At 39.7% G+C, this 17,227-nt stretch overlaps 1 protein-coding gene across 1 annotated transcript in view; it reads left to right on the forward strand.

Annotated features, from left to right (window-relative positions):
• The first annotated feature begins 9,474 nt into the window (after positions 1 to 9,474).
• KIAA1549L (KIAA1549 like) overlaps positions 9,475 to 17,227 on the forward strand; it is a 68,617-nt gene continuing 60,864 nt past the window's right edge. Inside the window, exons 1-4 of the mRNA XM_026087753.1 lie at positions 9,475 to 9,700; positions 12,593 to 13,201; positions 14,596 to 14,708; positions 16,958 to 17,177. Of these exons, the coding sequence (XP_025943538.1) occupies positions 9,490 to 9,700; positions 12,593 to 13,201; positions 14,596 to 14,708; positions 16,958 to 17,177 (1,153 nt within the window). The 5' untranslated portion in view covers positions 9,475 to 9,489. The remainder of the gene's footprint in view (positions 9,701 to 12,592; positions 13,202 to 14,595; positions 14,709 to 16,957; positions 17,178 to 17,227) is intronic.

The following is a 17,227-nucleotide window of genomic DNA, read 5'->3' on the forward strand; positions in this document are numbered from 1 at the left end:
CTAAGCTAAAAATCAATTTAGGTTATTGATTTTGTTCTTTAAAACTGTGACTTTTCATACTTTCAAAGCATTATCAGCGGGAAACATCTTCCAAGAAAAAGCAGTGTACTTTCTGTATGTGACCTACATTTCTTTCCGTCTTCACGTTATTATCCTTGATTACAGTTGGAATCCACAGGAAGCAGAAAGAAGTTGAGACTAGCAAAAGACATTGCAGAAATCCCCTCTTCTTGTATTGATTGCGCATATGCGGCACCTCTGAGACCACATTTTTTTCTGGGAGGGGATTAAGAGGGAACTCCTGTCCCTGCCTTGGCGACAGCGTGGCTGCTTCAGGCCTGGCAGTGCGTGCTTGGAGGCGGTAGCTGTTCCACTGTGCTGATGAAGGCGAGAGAGCTGCTCGAGCAGCACCGCTTTGCCCCTGCCTCGGACCAGGGGGATGCCTCACTGCCCATCTGTGTCTTTGATTGAAACAGTCACCAGAAAACGGAGAGAGCTCATCTGCCCTTGGCGCTTGTGTATATTTTGCTTCTAGTTATTATAAGCTAAAAGATCAGAAGTCGATAGAATAATTGAAATTAAGCAGTTTTGGGGTTGTACAGATATGGCATCGAGCGTTTGGGTTGCACACTGTTTAAAAATTTGAAATGGCCTTTTCATGATAATTAATTCTAAACTTCTTGGTCTCATTTTCGGAATTGTGGCTATGACATTAATAAATATAAGCTGTTTAAAACTTTTAAAGGAAACATTCTTTATAGAAGTATGCTAGTGAAAATAGTGGTTCAAATAAAAACTGTTTTTTACAGTTGGTTTCCAACAACAACTTGGAGTTTTGGTAAGAAGCTGTGTTTTTATTATCCAGCTGCAGCCATATAATACATTATTTCAATGGCAATGCTTTTAATACATACTTACATGTATCAAGCTGATGCTGTGATAATCAGCAATTCTTGAATTTCATTTTCTTCTCCGAAAGTGTTTCGTTTTATAATGTTGAGCGAGCCAAGTGCTTGGATCTCTCTGCTCCTAGGTTTGCTCATTTGTAAAATGAGCAGCACTCAAAGGGATGATGCACATTCACTCAATTGACAGTGATAGTGGCTTAAGACGCTACCACCTCCAGCCTGTTTGTTATCAGCTGTCTGATGGAGAGACCTTTCTGCACCTGCACATCGGTGTCTTGGTATCTGAGCTTAAACTTCTGTGGAAGGGCCCCATATAACTCTAGTACGGCTTACTCTTGTGCCAGTGCTAGGTTCTGGTAGGCAGGCAAAAGAGAGAGCTTGATATGGAGGAGGGGATGCTGTTTAAATTGCTGCAATAGGATTCACCAGAGCTAATTTGTCAGATTGCTTAGTTGATTATAAAGGTAATTTGAAGTCACTGTCTGTGTTGTGYAGAGTGATTTGTGTTGTTAGTAAACTGTCTGTACTTACTTTCCTTCTGTTGTGGATACCACAGCAGAGGTACCTTAGGGGTATGGAGTGGGTTGCAGTGGTGGATTAAAGAGGGAAGGTTGATATGCTTCAGCCCTCATCCCCTGCCCCGATGTCTTTCTCCTCTCCTCTCCTGTCCCTGAATATATACAGTCCATTTAGCAGAGAAAGCTGAAAAGAACAGATGACAACTCCTGAGCTTCCCCAGGCTACAGCGTTCAAACAAACTGGAGTGAGTGCTGGCCTACTTTATACATAATTTTGGGGAAAGTGCAGAAATTAGGGAGTGCTACATATTGTGTGTGTTTGCACTTCTGAGGGGGAAGGAAATGTCAGGAGAGGGGACAGTAACCTCATCAGGTTAATTTGCTGCAATGGATTAAATGAGTCATCATCCTAAGGCTGGTAGGGTGTAGTCCAGAGGACTCTTCCCTCATTGCAGGTTATGGCCTCAAGTACTGCATGCAAAAGAGGATGTGTCTGGTTTGGTGAGCAGAAAGCTTTTCTGCTCAAGGGAGCATTCGCAGTTACTGAACCAGTATGTCAAAGTGTATTGTATTATGTAATTCAGTGCACGGTTCAACCTTTGGAAGGCTGTATCATTATTTTAAAAAGTTCAGGAGGCATCATAATTTTCTTCTGCTTTGTCACAAGAAAAATTTGTATGACTTTAAGCAAGTATCCTCTTAGTAGCTTCAGTCTTTTCTTGTATTTGATTCTTTGGGGTTAAACTCTGGAAGCCTTATTAAAGGAGTAACTTTTGGTTAAAATACTTTTTTGTTGCATGTAATGAGAAAGGTGTACCATCAATGACTTGTAGCTATTGGTGGAAAAAGCAAGCAGAGTCCACGTTTTCTGTGCTTTGCTGCCTAACTCCAAAAGGGTCCAAATAGACAAGATGTAGGCCCAGAAACTTTTCATGTGATTCAAATTTTGGTACCACTCTTACAGTCTGTCCTACCTCCAGAATTAAAGCAAACCATGAGTCATTCCTCTACAAATGTGATTTGCTTAAATATCATTGGATTTTAAAATGTTATTTTATCTTACAGCCACCATATTTCAAATTTTACTTAAAAAATGAAAGCTGAAATATTAGTAGAATCAGTTTCATTCAAGGGATGGATTTTTATAAAAAACTCAATACTGCAAGTCTCAAGGTAAAATCATGAGAACTGGCAGCTTTGGTGTTGCACGTTTCCAAATGAAAAATGACTTTTTTTTTCCTACATTGTGCATGAAATCATTTATTATCTTGATGCTAGCAGTGTCTATATAAACTTCCCTGAATAGTCATAATTCCTTTATAAAAGTTATGTAAATATGTATTTTCAAATAATTAGGTAAGCAGTATGCTAAAGCCAACTGTCTAGCTAACAAAAACATTGATCCTAAAAGTATTGCTGAATAGATAATGAAAATCACTTCTTTTTAAGTCGCATTTTTTCACTTAAACTTTTTTCTATTGTAAAGTCCTAACTTTGTTTTTATTTTTGTATAAAAGAAAACTTTGTGCAGTATGGTACCTCCCCAGAGATTTTTTTCCTGCTGAAAATCAGTTTTTTTWAAAAAAAATACTTTAGTAGCTGATAGTTTGGGAACAAAATATTTTTTCTGCTTCTGGAAAATAAAGTAATAATAGCTTTCATGTGTTGCTCTTTTAGGGCCTCTGAGAAAAGGGCTTTTTTGCAGGGGAGAGGGTGTTTGTTTTTTAATGACCAGCTCTTGTGGTTATTGACTGTTGCAGGTAAATGGACACTAGGAGGCAAACAATTGGCTGTTGGTAAGGAGTTCTGTATTTTAATGCTGCAGGTCAGAATTTTGGTTTTGGAAGGCCAACATCTAATCTGGGAAGAGCTACAACCTAAACAAATGTAAGAATTGGCCATAATTAAGTCTTGCCAGTTCCATGCAGCTGGTACAGTAAAATTTTGATGTACTACATAGCTGTTTTGGAAATGCTTTATCAAATATTTGTCTTTAATTGGTGGCATGTTTCATATCCTTTGACACATAAAATCGGGATTCCTTGTGCCGTTTTTCCACTTGTACAGCTCTTAAGTATGTATCAAAAGAAAGATATATTCTAAAGAAAGGTATATTCTAGTAAACCCTGAAGTGGCTCAAATAACTTGTATGCTCGTAATAGTGTCATAATGTGTAGGCATAGTCTTCCTGGACCTTTTAACAGCAGAAGTAAATTGTGTAGCCCTTTGGGAAGGGGGTTGCCTTTTTCCACTGGTGTAGCAGGGATTCTTTTTTTGTTTATTTTCCTGTCTTGTCCAATATCAGTCACGCCTGAGCTTTCATCACCCATCTCTCCTAGTAAAATAATTCAAGAATAAACCTTCATACTTGTGAGAAGAGAAAAACAATGCATTTCTGGATGTAATGGTTGCTTAGTTTTAGGTGGTGATGCAGCCCTAGCATAGTGCTGTCTATTATTGGGTAGATTGAGGTAAGGTGGTAAATGGCCTCTCTCAGTAGTACTTCTCTTTTAAATGGACTCTTCTTTTATATACGCGTGTATGTTTGTTTGTAATTGCTTATGTGACGAGCTGAATTATTATTTCTTAAAGCTGCTTTTAGAATTGCTTTTCCTTATGGAAAAGTCTATTTTAGACTAGTATTAAATCCAGATTGCCTATGTAATGTATCCTCAATGTTTGGATTTCCACTGCACTTCAGATAGGCTGTAGTTACTTATATATAGATGCTATTGTATTATTGTATTATGCCTCTGAAAATGGAGATTCTGTTTTCAATGGGCTGAAGATTATGAAAAGATAGAGAATATCTTCCCATGTGTAATGGGAAGATGTCTTGGTCTATCATGCAATAAAACTCCTGAATATCCTCTTTATCAGCTTCACTCTTCACCAGGTGTTCTGTGAGTAATGAAACAGAAGTCAAGACAACAGGAATCTTCTCTTGAAGATACTTTCAAGTTGAGTTGATTGGATCTTAAACATTGCAGATATCTTATGTTGTGACTCGGAAGTGGCAAAAAAGTATTTCTATGCTACTACTACAGCACCTGAGAAGTTCCTCTGCAGTTCTGAGAAGTTCTGCATTTCCTGTGGTAATGAATCAGACTGTGCTAGCTGTAGCATCTAGTATTCAGCTGAGGTTCTCAAATCTTGTTTTAACCTTTTTGTGGGGGAAATTGAATCCTGACTGTCTTTTTTTAATTCAGTTGCAGTTGAATTTGTTTTGGGAATAACAAATTCAGTTTTCTCCATCTGAGATTCAACCCCTTGGAAATACTGAGGGTATCTGAAGATAATGCTGAATTTGCAGCTTTCCTCTTTTGTGGGAAGAGGAAAGGGGGAAGAAATTGATGTGAAGGTGATTTGTCAGTCCCTTCCAAAGTCTTGGAACAAGTCTTCTCCTTTCCTGTCATTATTGCTCTCCTTTAAATGTCAAGTTTTGGAAGCATTATCAGGAATATTACAAAACTGAGCTTTCAGGTTGGTTATGACTCCAGGCACATTGCTGAAGATGTGAGTGTATTCCAGAAACTATACTATTAGTACTGATCATTTTCTTCCAGGATTTATTTTTGCTAAATCTTTTTAAGATGTGTTAGCTTTTTGATAGTCTTCCCATTGATACATCCATAGAGCTAAGCAAAGGATAAATTTTACGTAGCAGTTCCTCACTGAGAAAGAAATAGATACTCATCTGTCCTGAGAGGAGCTCTATTGTTGGGATCCTACAGCTTCTGTGTGGCTTCCTGGTCTTTGCCTGGAGGTCGTTGCCTGGGAGTGGAAGGCAGGACAGATGACATTGGATGTGTTGGGGCGTCCACAGAATGGTCATGCTTCTCACTTCCTTAGCTGAAATTATCCAGCAACTTAGAGCGAGTCATGATGAGGACTACCTGACAGATGACTGCAGCACATTTTTTGTAGGAAATGCAATGTGAAATCAAATGGCAGCAATAGGCAGTAGTTTGTCATTCAAAGCACAGAGGACCACATCTCTGCCTATCTGCCCGTTCAGATATCTTCCCAGATGAGTTTGGGAGAGACTGTTGTTTCTGACAGCTCCTCCCAGAGAAGGGAAATGACTTATTTTGTGGGCAGCAAATCTTTTCTGTCTGATCTAAGGAAAAGTATATCGTTTTTTCTGTTACAGATTTTTGGCTTCTTATGCTATAAAGCAAGCAGGACCATAATTTCAAATATCAGCAGCATAAATGTGCAATTTGATCTCTTCTTATATTGAAATACAGCTTTTAAGGGCCTGAAAAATTGACAGACATTTTCATTGGCCATTGCTTTTTTCAGGGGAGATTTGCCTACCAACTAGTTTTCTCACTGGAAATAACCTAACCTGTGTGAAGAATAACATGTGACTGCAATATCTCAGGAGGAGGGGCAGAAGTTGGATAATAATTGAGACCTCTTGCTTCGGAGGGGGTATAACTTTGTCATCCTTGTTTACTGTCACACATTAATTTGATGTATGCATCGCCTTCAGCCTTTGGACTGGCACAGGGTGCCTCCACCAATGTTCTGCCCATTGCTATCCCTCTTACATTTGCAAAGGGGGAATTGGTCTTCCTCTTGGTAGGCTTTGCTTTGGCCCTCGTTACTCCTTTGGGTGTGCACAGGAGGGCTCAGAAATGTTAAACCTATCATTTTCTCTGAATTGGATCAATTTTTAACTTCCTGCTATGGCACATTTGAGATGTTTCTTGTTATTGTAAATGAAAAGAACATTAGTCAATGATGGTTGTTATAAGGTTACTACTAAACGGGCTTTAGTATGCTTGGCGGAGGCAGTTGGTTAATAGCCTTGAAGTATGAAAGAATATTGGGTAGTCTGAGACATGAGAAGTAACTACTGGGATGTACAAGTAATGGCTCAGTGCCTAATGTGTGTGGGAGGTAGTTCTCATGGCGACCTTCATATTGGTTTGACTTGATCTTCTCCTTTTGTCAAGTATTTTCAGTTGTTGGTAGATGTAAAGGTAGCTGTAAAGGTGTTCCAGTGACACAGCCTTGGTTTGCACAGCATTTGATAAGTATCTGTAGTTATTATCACCCTACCAGTTCAAGTAAGAATATGTACTTCAGCTTAAATCCCATGTATGGGGAAGATAATTTTGCTTTTTAAATGCTGTGTCTGGTCAGATGCAGAATGTTGATACTTAGGGTAGAAGATTGAAAAAGATATTGATAGTATCTTTCTGTAGAGATAGAAACAAAATAAAATTTGCTGCAGTAGAATGGCAGCATTCATATTCTGGTTGCAGAATATTGAATAACTTTTTTAAACCTCAAGTTACTCAAGAGCTTTAGTTCAGTAATGGACATGATATCAACCAGCAATTTTTCCCTTTTAAGTGGAAGAAACAAGAACTGAAGGATTAAATGGTGGTTAGAGGACACTTTTGTTTGGTATTTTAGCCTCTTTGCATTTTGTGAGCTTTCCTTTACTCCTTTTCAAAATGTGGTAACATCCATTCCCCACTTTTTCCAGTTTGCATTGCCTCACTGTTAGTTATCATTCTCATTAAACCAAAGTATGAAGAAATATATAAAGAATGTTGCAGATTGTAGACATAGATTGATGTTGACAGATCTTGCTATTTTAGAAAGCAAAATAACATTGTTTAATTTCCCTTTAGGACTCAGATTTGCAAATTGCTAGATGAATCTCATGTGAAGGCTTTTCATTCATTTTTCAGTACAGCCTATCACTTCAATGGTGAAATGATAATTTATTAGAGATGTAACAGATTGGATAATGATGACTTCACTGGTTGAGATGACATCACAGAAATTGAATGCCCGATTCTGCAAACCACATAATCTAATTTTTAATACTAAGCATGTATTGAAACCATTCTAATTCAGCAAAATACATTCTTTTTCCTAACTTCTTCTAAAAAGATGTCTGACTAGAGCAGGGAAGGAAAAGACACACCAAAACACAGTCAAGTGCAATGTGTCTCCCGCTATATGGTGAAGCATGTAGATTATCAGCAATTAGGCACCAGTCCTTTAGGGCTCAGATCCTACAGTGACACATCAGCAACAACAGTGCAAATAACAAAAGCATTACTTTTGAGCATTCCAGTTATGCTGCAAAACTCTCCTTGGATCAGAGTCCTTGGTAGACTCTGCCGGCTCATGTCCTGCCTGCTGCTTCTCCTCTGTAAGGCAGCATCTTGCTTGCGAGGCCTGATGATCCGCTAGAGATGTTTCCACCATATGGTCATCTGATACAGCTATATACAGGCTGATCAGGGATCGTCCTAGTCTGCTTACCTCTTTTTGCTGTAGATAGTCCTGTGTCTGCCTACCTTTGTCTGCTTTTATCCAAAATGCTAGTGTTCAAATTAGCCCGTATTAGGTGCAAGGTCCTGAGATTATTTTTAGTTGTTTGAAGCTCAGAGTTCTGTCTTGGCTTCCATCCTGGAACTGCTTCCCTAAAATAGCTTGTTTCTGGATTCTTTATTTGTTCTTGCATCTTGGCAAAAGAAAAATAAACAACCATTCTTCATCATGGTCAAATACAGCCCTTAAATAGAGGGATAAAAGGGAAGATCTGTAATTTTTGGTGTGAAGATGCCACACTGAACATATAAGTAACTCAATTCCAGCAGGCTCATGTTGAATGAACACAGGAGCCTGAAGGAGCTAGTCTAATCATCAGCTTTGGCCTGTGCATATGGATGATGGGCGATGTAGCACAAGGGCAGCACAAGAAAGAAACCTAGCTTTAAATAGGTGCAGTATGACCTATTTTCCTCTCTTGTGCTGTATAGTATTCTGCTGCTGGCTCCTGTTTATACAAGCTTATCCTCTTCAGTACTGTTGGCTGTACTGACACCTGGGTTTGTTGGTGGCTGGAACTAATGTCCAACCTATTTTATAACCGTGTATTTCGAGGTCTGCCCCTGCTTACTCTTCCATGCCATTAGGCTGAGGTTAGTCCTGCGGGTATGGAGGAGTTTGGCATTCTCTGGGTCCGCAGTATCCAGGGACAGTGCAGTTTGAGGGCCAGGAATGGCTCTGCATTGTGCCTCTACTCAGCTGTGTAAGGGGGTACAGCTTGGCACAGTAGCAAATGCCAGTACTGAGTTTCGATCTAGTATGGGGGGTGGAGGGGAGGGGAGGAAAAGCAACTTAAATTTTACTTTTGATTTAATTTTAATCTTTAAATTAGTAAGAATGTAAGGTTTCCCAAACTATGATTTCTAGAAGAACTGTAATCATTTTAAGAAAACAAAGCCTAGGAGCATTATGATGTTGAATGTAGAATAAACAGGTGTTTGAAGTGTGTTGTACATCTGGACGTGACATATCAAATAAGGAGTTTAATTTCCTAATTTGTTTTGGATCTTACCCCCACCCCACACCCCCTATATTCATCCCTGTTACATTTTCTCCCTTTTGTGCCTACAATTGCATACATTATTAGAACTGGCAAGATGAACGCCTCCAGATGCATCCTACAGGAACCCAGCCAATACTGACTCTATTCCCATATTAGACTGCATGCCAAGTCAGTGAAGCCTGGTTGTCAAAATCCATTCCCTTTCTACAGTGCTTCTAAACCCAACTTCTCACATAATATTTTGACACAAGATCACTGATGATAACCTCAAGAATTGTCCCAAGCTTAAGGTATCTTTTAGTATGTTAAGCCATTCTAGTTAAAAATAGTATTTGTACTGTCTATAAAGCTCATCTTATGTTTTTCTGTCAGATGAAACAACTTCAGAGGTTTATAATTATCACATTATACTTTACAGTGTTCTTTAACTTTCCCTGAATGTTTATGTCCTTTGAATGCAAAAAAAAAAGTCACTAATTTTACTGAAGATAATGCATTTAATGCTGTGATTTATTGTAACAAGATCTCTCCTCCTTTTGGGGAAGAGAGTACTCATTTTACTTACTGTTTTACAGGTATCAAGCAACAGCATATCAACGTTTCTCCTTCTACAGAATCTTTTCCTAATTGGAGATCTATACTATCACCAACACGGCCTTTTACAGAAACTAAGACTTCCTCAGTAGTTGACATTTCTATGGGACAGACTTTAGAGAATGCAAACTTGCTTCAGATGATAAGAACAACATTGACTGGCACACGTGCCAGAACTATGGATCAAACTAATTTTTCACCCACTCTTTATCAAGGCAGTGGAAATAGTGCATCCCAGGAACCTGCTGAAGTTTCAGCTGATTCACCTCTGAGGTCGTCATCTCAAGATGCAGATGAACCGGCTGATGTATCAGGTTTGCCTCAACTCGGTATGTTTGCCACATTGTCCATTACACCATCAATGACACATTCAAGTACAGCTGTGCCATTTCAGCTAATACCATTAGAAACACCTTCCATTTCAAAAGAAAGTCCATCAGAATCAGACATTCTTGCAGCTGTTCCATCACCATCATTCTCTTCATTGATAATCCAGTCACCTCATACCATTAACTTTCCTAAATCAACTCTTCTGCCCATCAAAGTGCCTTTGTCCACAGATCCTGAAAGTTCCTTCAACACAGATTCAACCAACTCTCTGGTTAGTGAAAGCAGAAATAGTCCTCTGAGCCTGGTCACTGTAGTAAATTCCAGTATGGTGAATCGCACGTTATTTAGAAAGGGCCCCAGGTTTTTTACGGGTACCATGTCTTTTAATCTCTTTGGACCAACAACAATGCATTTCACAAAAATAATGGAAAAAGAGTCTCCTTCAGAAAGGACCTCTTTGTTACCTGTATACTCAGATACTCCTGTGTCAATAATATTGCATCAGTCTTCCACGCCGGTAACTTCCAGAAGTGCATCATGGTTTCCTAATGAAAGTATGTATAATGTATCTTCTGCTGGAGGAAAACCCAACAATCAGCCATTTAAGGCACTGTTGACTGACAGAACAAATGATACCACTCCTTCTCTGTCATCACCAGTTTTTCAGAATAAAGCAGAGATTCCTACATCATTCTTCCATCCTGTGAGTACTGCACATAAAATATCCAAAATAAGTTATCCTCAGCCTTCCCCAGCACTGACTAGTTGCACTACAAGCTCTACCAGAGCAGCATTCATGTCATCAGCTTCTGAGAACCCAGTTAAGGTCTCCAGCTCAACAGAGAACACGTCTGCCCTTTTGTTGCCAGTATCATTTATTCCAGATGCAGATAAAACTGACAGCACAGTACTGCGAGTACTAGCACTTAGAAGTGAAACAGATTTTCTTCTTAGAAGTGCAACAGACTCCTATTCAACAAGCACTGTATCTGCCTTCCAAACCAAGACAAATCAAACTTTTACTACAGCAACGCACATGAGCAATACAAGTACAACAGCGGCCTATGAGGATAATTTGCCAATCCCTTTGGTAACGATTTCCTTGCATCACTCAGTGTTGACTATGAATCAGACTTTTGCAAAAGACCTGACTGATAGAGCTTATGAAGCAAATGGCATACTATTGCCGGCTGCTTCTGGACATATTCTCCCAACTTCTTATGGCTCTCCAGTGGCAAGAACAGCTCGACAGTCTTTCATGAGAGGGATGACAGCAAAAATATCCACCAACATTAACGCTAATAGCATTCTGCCTTACGGATCTCTTTCCAAAGTTTCTTCAGATATCCAAGGCGGTAAACTTGCAAAAGGATCAAGGATAATAGGCAGTGTTTTGGAAGCAGAAATGACTAGCCCTGATCTAGCAGCAGTGTTGTTAATTACTTCTACTGAAAGCCTTTCAAAACCTGAACTTGCTATCTCAAATACCTCTGCTATTAATATCTCTGTGACTGCACATCTTCCACCTGCTAATGCAGGAAGTCCAGATGTAACTGAAAATGAAGAAAGCAGTAGGAGAGTACCTGATGTTGTAGCTCCGCATACAGAACATTCACCTCTGTCAGCTTTAGATCAGTCTAATTTTACCTCTGTTTATACTTCACATTCAATTGATACAAAGCATTTAACCTCTGTTGCGCCTTCAGAATGCCATACATTGCCACCATCTGTTTCCATGACAAAAATGATAGATAGCCACCACTCAGGTTTTTCTCATATTTCAAGTGCTGTCTCTGAAAGCAATTTAGAACCTAGAAACTCTCCTGAAGTTGCAGCTTCAACATCTAAATGGACCGCTACAGCATTACTGTCTTCAACTACTGTTAATATTCCTTCAGTAAAAACTTCAGTCAAAATGCTAATAAGGGAAGTTCCTCTGAGTACTTCTCCATTAGAAACTGAGTACCCTACATCATATTCAAAAGTTTCAGGGCTGCAAAATAAAACAAATATAAATAAGCAACCATTTTTCTCTGCTGCTTCAACAAACTGTACATCTGCAACGTCTAGTCAAAATGTTTCAAATCTAGCTTTCACTGGAATAAAGTCTAATAGTTTCCCAGAATTTGGTATACATGCATTTGCATTGAAAACATCTCCTGTTCAGTATTCATCCGTTGCTACTACTATGCTGATACCTGCTGCCCTACAAAAAAGTCATGGAAACACAACTGAAAACTTTACTAATTTCTTCACTTTTGGGAACATTAATATCACTACAGAGTGTAAAACACCACTCCGTCTACATGTGCCTCCTGTTAATGATACGCCTCCTGTTAATGATACAGGTGTTTTTCCTAGTACTCTGGAATCACAAACAAATGCTGGAAAACTCACTTTACTGACAAAAGCCTTAAACACAACGCTAGCCCTGGCTTTTGAGTTCACTGGCAACCTGACTCTTTCAGCCAACTATGAAGTCGGTTCAGATGAGAGCTTACCGCGAACAAAGTCCCCCTTTCCAGTAACTAGGCATTCTTCTAGCTCAACTCGCCTACATAGTTTTATTACAGAAGAAGACATTGGTTCTGGAAATTTGCCAGAATTTGCAGRTAACCATTTAGAGTCGTCTGGTTATTTGATTACAGTTGATAAAAATCCAGCTACATTTAGTGTGGAGGAGTGGCACACAAACGTCACAAGACATAGTCTAGTTCCCATTAATATATCTAACAAAGCTACCAAGGGCATCCCATTGCAAACACCTGTCACCAGTGCTCTGCAGTCAGTCATCATAACTTCTGTCCATGCATCACCAACACATCTAACTTCTACTTCTTTGTCAACAACCAACTTTACCCATTCTGTCATTACAGTGTTATCTGGAGTGTCTTCTGGTGCAAAACCTACAGTAGGAACTTCAGAAGCAAAACAAATAACAAGAAAATCATCTCCAACTTCACCAGTGCCAACTTCTTCCTTCTTTTCTCTAGGCACTGAAAACACACCTTTGCCATCTGTGATGGCTTTAAGCACACCAATACTGACGCTAACAAAAAATAACACTACCACAAAATTGACATCAATTCTAAGCTCAGTAGGAACACATACAGATTTTCCTTTTGCAACAAGAAACACAACTGCATCACCCATGGAGATGACAGCTATACTTATACCCCCTAAAAGCAGCACAGTCACAACTTCCACACTTGCATCCACAGTACATGCACCAAGGCAGATAAAAACAACAGTAACTGACACCCAGAAATTCCCAAGCTCAGAAATCACCAAAACAACCCCCTATCCGCTGACAATTACAGCAGCTTTGACATCTGTTACAGCATCAGCGAAAACAACTAGGCTTCCCCCTACTCCAGTGGAAAGCACTTCTGCTCTTCCTGAAACAGCAGCAGCACCTTCGGCGAGCGTGACAGCAGTTCCTCCTCTGGAATGCCACCTCTCCAGGAACCAGATGCTTAAAACAGGTATGGCTGCCCACTGAAGGTGCTGAATGGACCTTGCTTTTGTACGAGGGGCAACTGGTGAGGAATCGGAAACATACTGAAACGTCAGATAACATTGGTGATTAGTCTAGGGGTAAGGCTATAGCACTAATGAAGCATACAGATAAGGGGAAGGTTGCAACATAGGAGTGCTACATTAGTTTTACTTGTAGCTTAGACTTTACAATGAGCATGTTAAATGCTGTAATGAGTTTGCATGTGCTGAAGCTCAGATAATCACTACAGGAATTTAACAGAACCACTTATAGGGAGATACAGCAGCATGTAATATGATACAGTAGTAAGTCTGTGTCATTGAGGTAGGCAGTATGGTAACCTGCCTCAGATGTTTGACCTGTTTACATATGCATGTTTAATTCTGTGATTAAAGATTCATTTCAAACAATGTTTAGTATTTAAAACCGTGCGTTTCAAAATTGGGAGGATTTTGATCTTTCTAGCTGAATAATACTACTTGCTATGGCTCATAACTGTGGTCTTTCACAGACAGCTTTTTGTTAACTTTAGGAACTCTGAACTGGAGGGATCTTGATGCACGGTGCATAACCAGAAAATGTGTGTGTCTTGGAGCTCTTGGCAAAGAGAAGAGCTAAATTAAAGGGTTTTTGAACCTGCCTAGGCATGAATGAGATTGGGGACAATGAAATAAGCAGTTTTTGGACCTAATGTGTTTTTAGCGGCTAGGAAATATTGTCAGCAGGAGCATAACAAACACAACAAGTATTTTGAAAGATAAAAGGCTAGGTTAAAAGCTAGGCATTTAGCTTGTGCATAGTATATGGTTGAAAGTACTTCGGTGTAGATACAAAAAATTTTCTGCAAATTATAAGAGAAAAAGAAAAAACTAGCGATAACATTATAGTTTTTCCCTAGAACAGTAAAGTTAACAAGCAAAGTATACAGATACTTCCAAATTGAAGATAATTTTAGAGGTGGAATAACACATTTTCTCATTTATTTAACTCTGGTTGTGAATATACAAAGTACATTTTCTTTATGTAGACCTGCCTTTGTAGCACCAGCTCAGTCATCTGGGAATGCTGTACTAGTCTATCTGCAATCAAATGACATCGTACCTCACTCAGAAAGGCAGCATGGCACAGACTTACTCTTGTTACAAAAGAAACTGTAATTGTTAGACCTCACTCTGGAAACAATGGGCTATTGTCATCAGAAGAATAGCGAACTCTGGGTCGCTGCTTAGCCCCTGTAGTTCTTACTCTCCTTGCAGCTGCTGCAAATCATAGCTTCTTCCTGATCTCCGCTGAACTAGCCCAATCAAAATAAAACAGTAGAAAAAAGCAGAGAGTATGTTAATGTTTTAAACTCTCATGGAACTTTTTGTTGTTACCCAGTTCTGCTTCTGAACACAAGAAGGTTACTGATCAGCAATTCCTTCAAGGAGAGTGTGACAAAAGGACTGAACCAAGTGTTGAGACAAGCTTTCAACCAAAATGTCAGCGCTCAGGTAAGCATGCTTGGTTTGCCTGTGTGATCACACTGAAACAGCTCTTGCACCGAGAGAAAATAATAAACTTTTTTATTAAGGTTCAGTGGCCTTTGTGTGGGTGACAGCAACATTATTATGAGCTGCAGGCTTAGATATTCTTGTTTCCGTGTGGGCTGTCCTTCCTCCTTTTACTGAGCGGCACCTGGTTTCAGTGTTCCTCCTATCTGTATTTACACCTTATTCCATCTCACTGCCCCAAAATATAAACAAATGAAAATACATGTTGCTTGTAGGCCTTATGAAACTGAGCAATTTGGCTTTGTCAAAGCTAAGTAGCAGATATCTTTGGGGAGATGGAGATGCTAAAAGGACTGTAGTTGACTAGCTAGTGTCAGATATTCCAGTGATGGCTGATGGGTCTCTCAGCTCCTCTCCTGGCTGCTTCCTCACTTGCATGTAGTGCAGCAGTAGTTCCAAGCTAGGACTATTGCAGCTGCATGTAGGCCAAAGCCCTGACACACAGGCAGTTGTTTGTTCTTGGTTTTGGGTCTGGGAGCATGACAAAAATGGAACTGCAACTGAAGGAGAGCACAGCCAGGAGAGTATGGGAGTTGCTGGAGGGGAGGAAGGTGAAGTGTGAGACAGAGTCTGAATGTTAGTAGATGACACAGTGACCCGCAGTGGCAAACAGCAGCAGGTCATTCACACCTCCCAGCTGGACATGTGGGCTCTCATATGCTAAATGCCCATCTGTCACAGGGGACGCATAGCCCTTGGTAGCATGGTTTTGGCTAGTGCAGCGTTTGCCACCTTTCACTCTATAGGTTGCCCTATGTCTTCTGTAATTTTGTATCTCACTTTGGATTCAGAATGCTGTCTTGGAGGGAAAAGCACAGTGCTTTTCTTACGGAGGGCAGGCACAAGTGGCACCTGCTCTGTCTGGACTCTAAAAATTTGAGGACCGCTCTAAGCCTTTTCTCATTTTATTTGAAAAAGTAGAAGGAAAAATGCAACTTTCTTTTTGGTATGTTATGGGAAATGACTGCTGACAGCAGTTTCTTCATTCTTCTGCAGTTCAGGAATGACTATGGTTAAACAGTAAGCCAAGTGCTTCTGTGCTTAGCCTAGATCAATTGCAAGAACAGGCCTAGTAAATGGGATGTCACTGCTGTCAATCCATTCCTTGGTGTGAAAACACAGTACCTGACAAGTTCAATTCCACAGGCACAAAAATCCCGAGCAAGGAAAAAGCATGTTTTGTTGAAAATAATTGAGATGCGTTCATCACTTTCCACCTAAATTGCATGAAACTCTACATTGCTGAGTGCAAGACTAGACCAAAATAAATTGCTAGCACAATGTTGTGTGTAAAGTAAGCTTCTGGTGATGTTAGGTGGGGGTTTATACAGAGCACTAGACTATCATAGGAGAGGTACTCATGAAGTAAGGGGAAATGGAGAAAGTAATTTTGCTCAAAATAGAGGGCATGAGGTTCACTTGTATCCCCATTCTCTATGGCTGCAGTTTCAGATGATGTTAGCCAGTTTAGGAATTGTAGATTCCTGAGGGTCTCGGAAGCTGCAATAAAAACTGTCAAATTTATTCTCCTCATGGTGTAAACCTGAGAGAGGTTGCCTTTTTCTAACAAAGGAACCCAGCTCAAACTTAGTGTGGAGGACAAGTTACAAGGCTTGAATTTCTTGGAAACTGTAGATTTTTGAGGTAAAAAATCAACTCTGTTTTGCCTCACAGTGCGTTTGTTCTTGTGGTCTGTCATATAGGCAGTAGCTTAGCTATTAGAGTATAGGATAAATAGGATGGAACAGTTTGTTGAGGCTGAAGAATCAAATATTGGAAAATTTTGCCCTTCCAAAAATATAATGTCAAACCTGCAAATACAGACGCATGCACAAATTCAGTGAACTTCTTCAGGTATGAAATAGATGATAGATGTTCTTTGGATTCTCTATATTTTTAGGTTCAAAAGTAAAATGTCCCTATATGTGAATGAGGCCCCAGCCTAAATTAGAGTCATGTGAATTGTGATAACAATACTGCAGTGCTTTAAATGGGAGCACATGTTGCATGGGCTGGGACTAAAAGTCCCTAAGCAGTTCTGCTAATACCATGTCTGATATGATACTTGCTGTTAGGTTTACAGGAGATTACACAAAAATGTCTTGCAAGGGATCTGTATTCAGAATGAGAACTCTTGTTGAATAATAGTTAAATTACAAACTAAATAATTTTTTCCCCGTGTGTTTTAGGTTGAAATCCTGGAACAATCAAATAATGTAACAGTTGGTTACTACGTTACACGGGATAGGCTGGTTTTCATGCCAGGTGCGGTAATTGAAAGGCTTATTGCTTATGGTATTAGCAATGCCACAGCAGACATAAAGCAGCATGTACCAAATCTTCAGTCGGTTGCTGTCCTGGCCTTGCCATGGAATCCCCTACCTGCATACCACTTCCAGCTGAAAACGGGTAAGCAATAGCCTGCCTGCTTGTGAGAACAGTTGCATATTTTTTTAACA

Source organism: Apteryx rowi, unplaced genomic scaffold (assembly GCF_003343035.1).
Source record: "Apteryx rowi isolate R43461 unplaced genomic scaffold, aptRow1 scaffold_73, whole genome shotgun sequence".
Taxonomy (NCBI): Eukaryota; Metazoa; Chordata; class Aves; order Apterygiformes; family Apterygidae; genus Apteryx; species Apteryx rowi.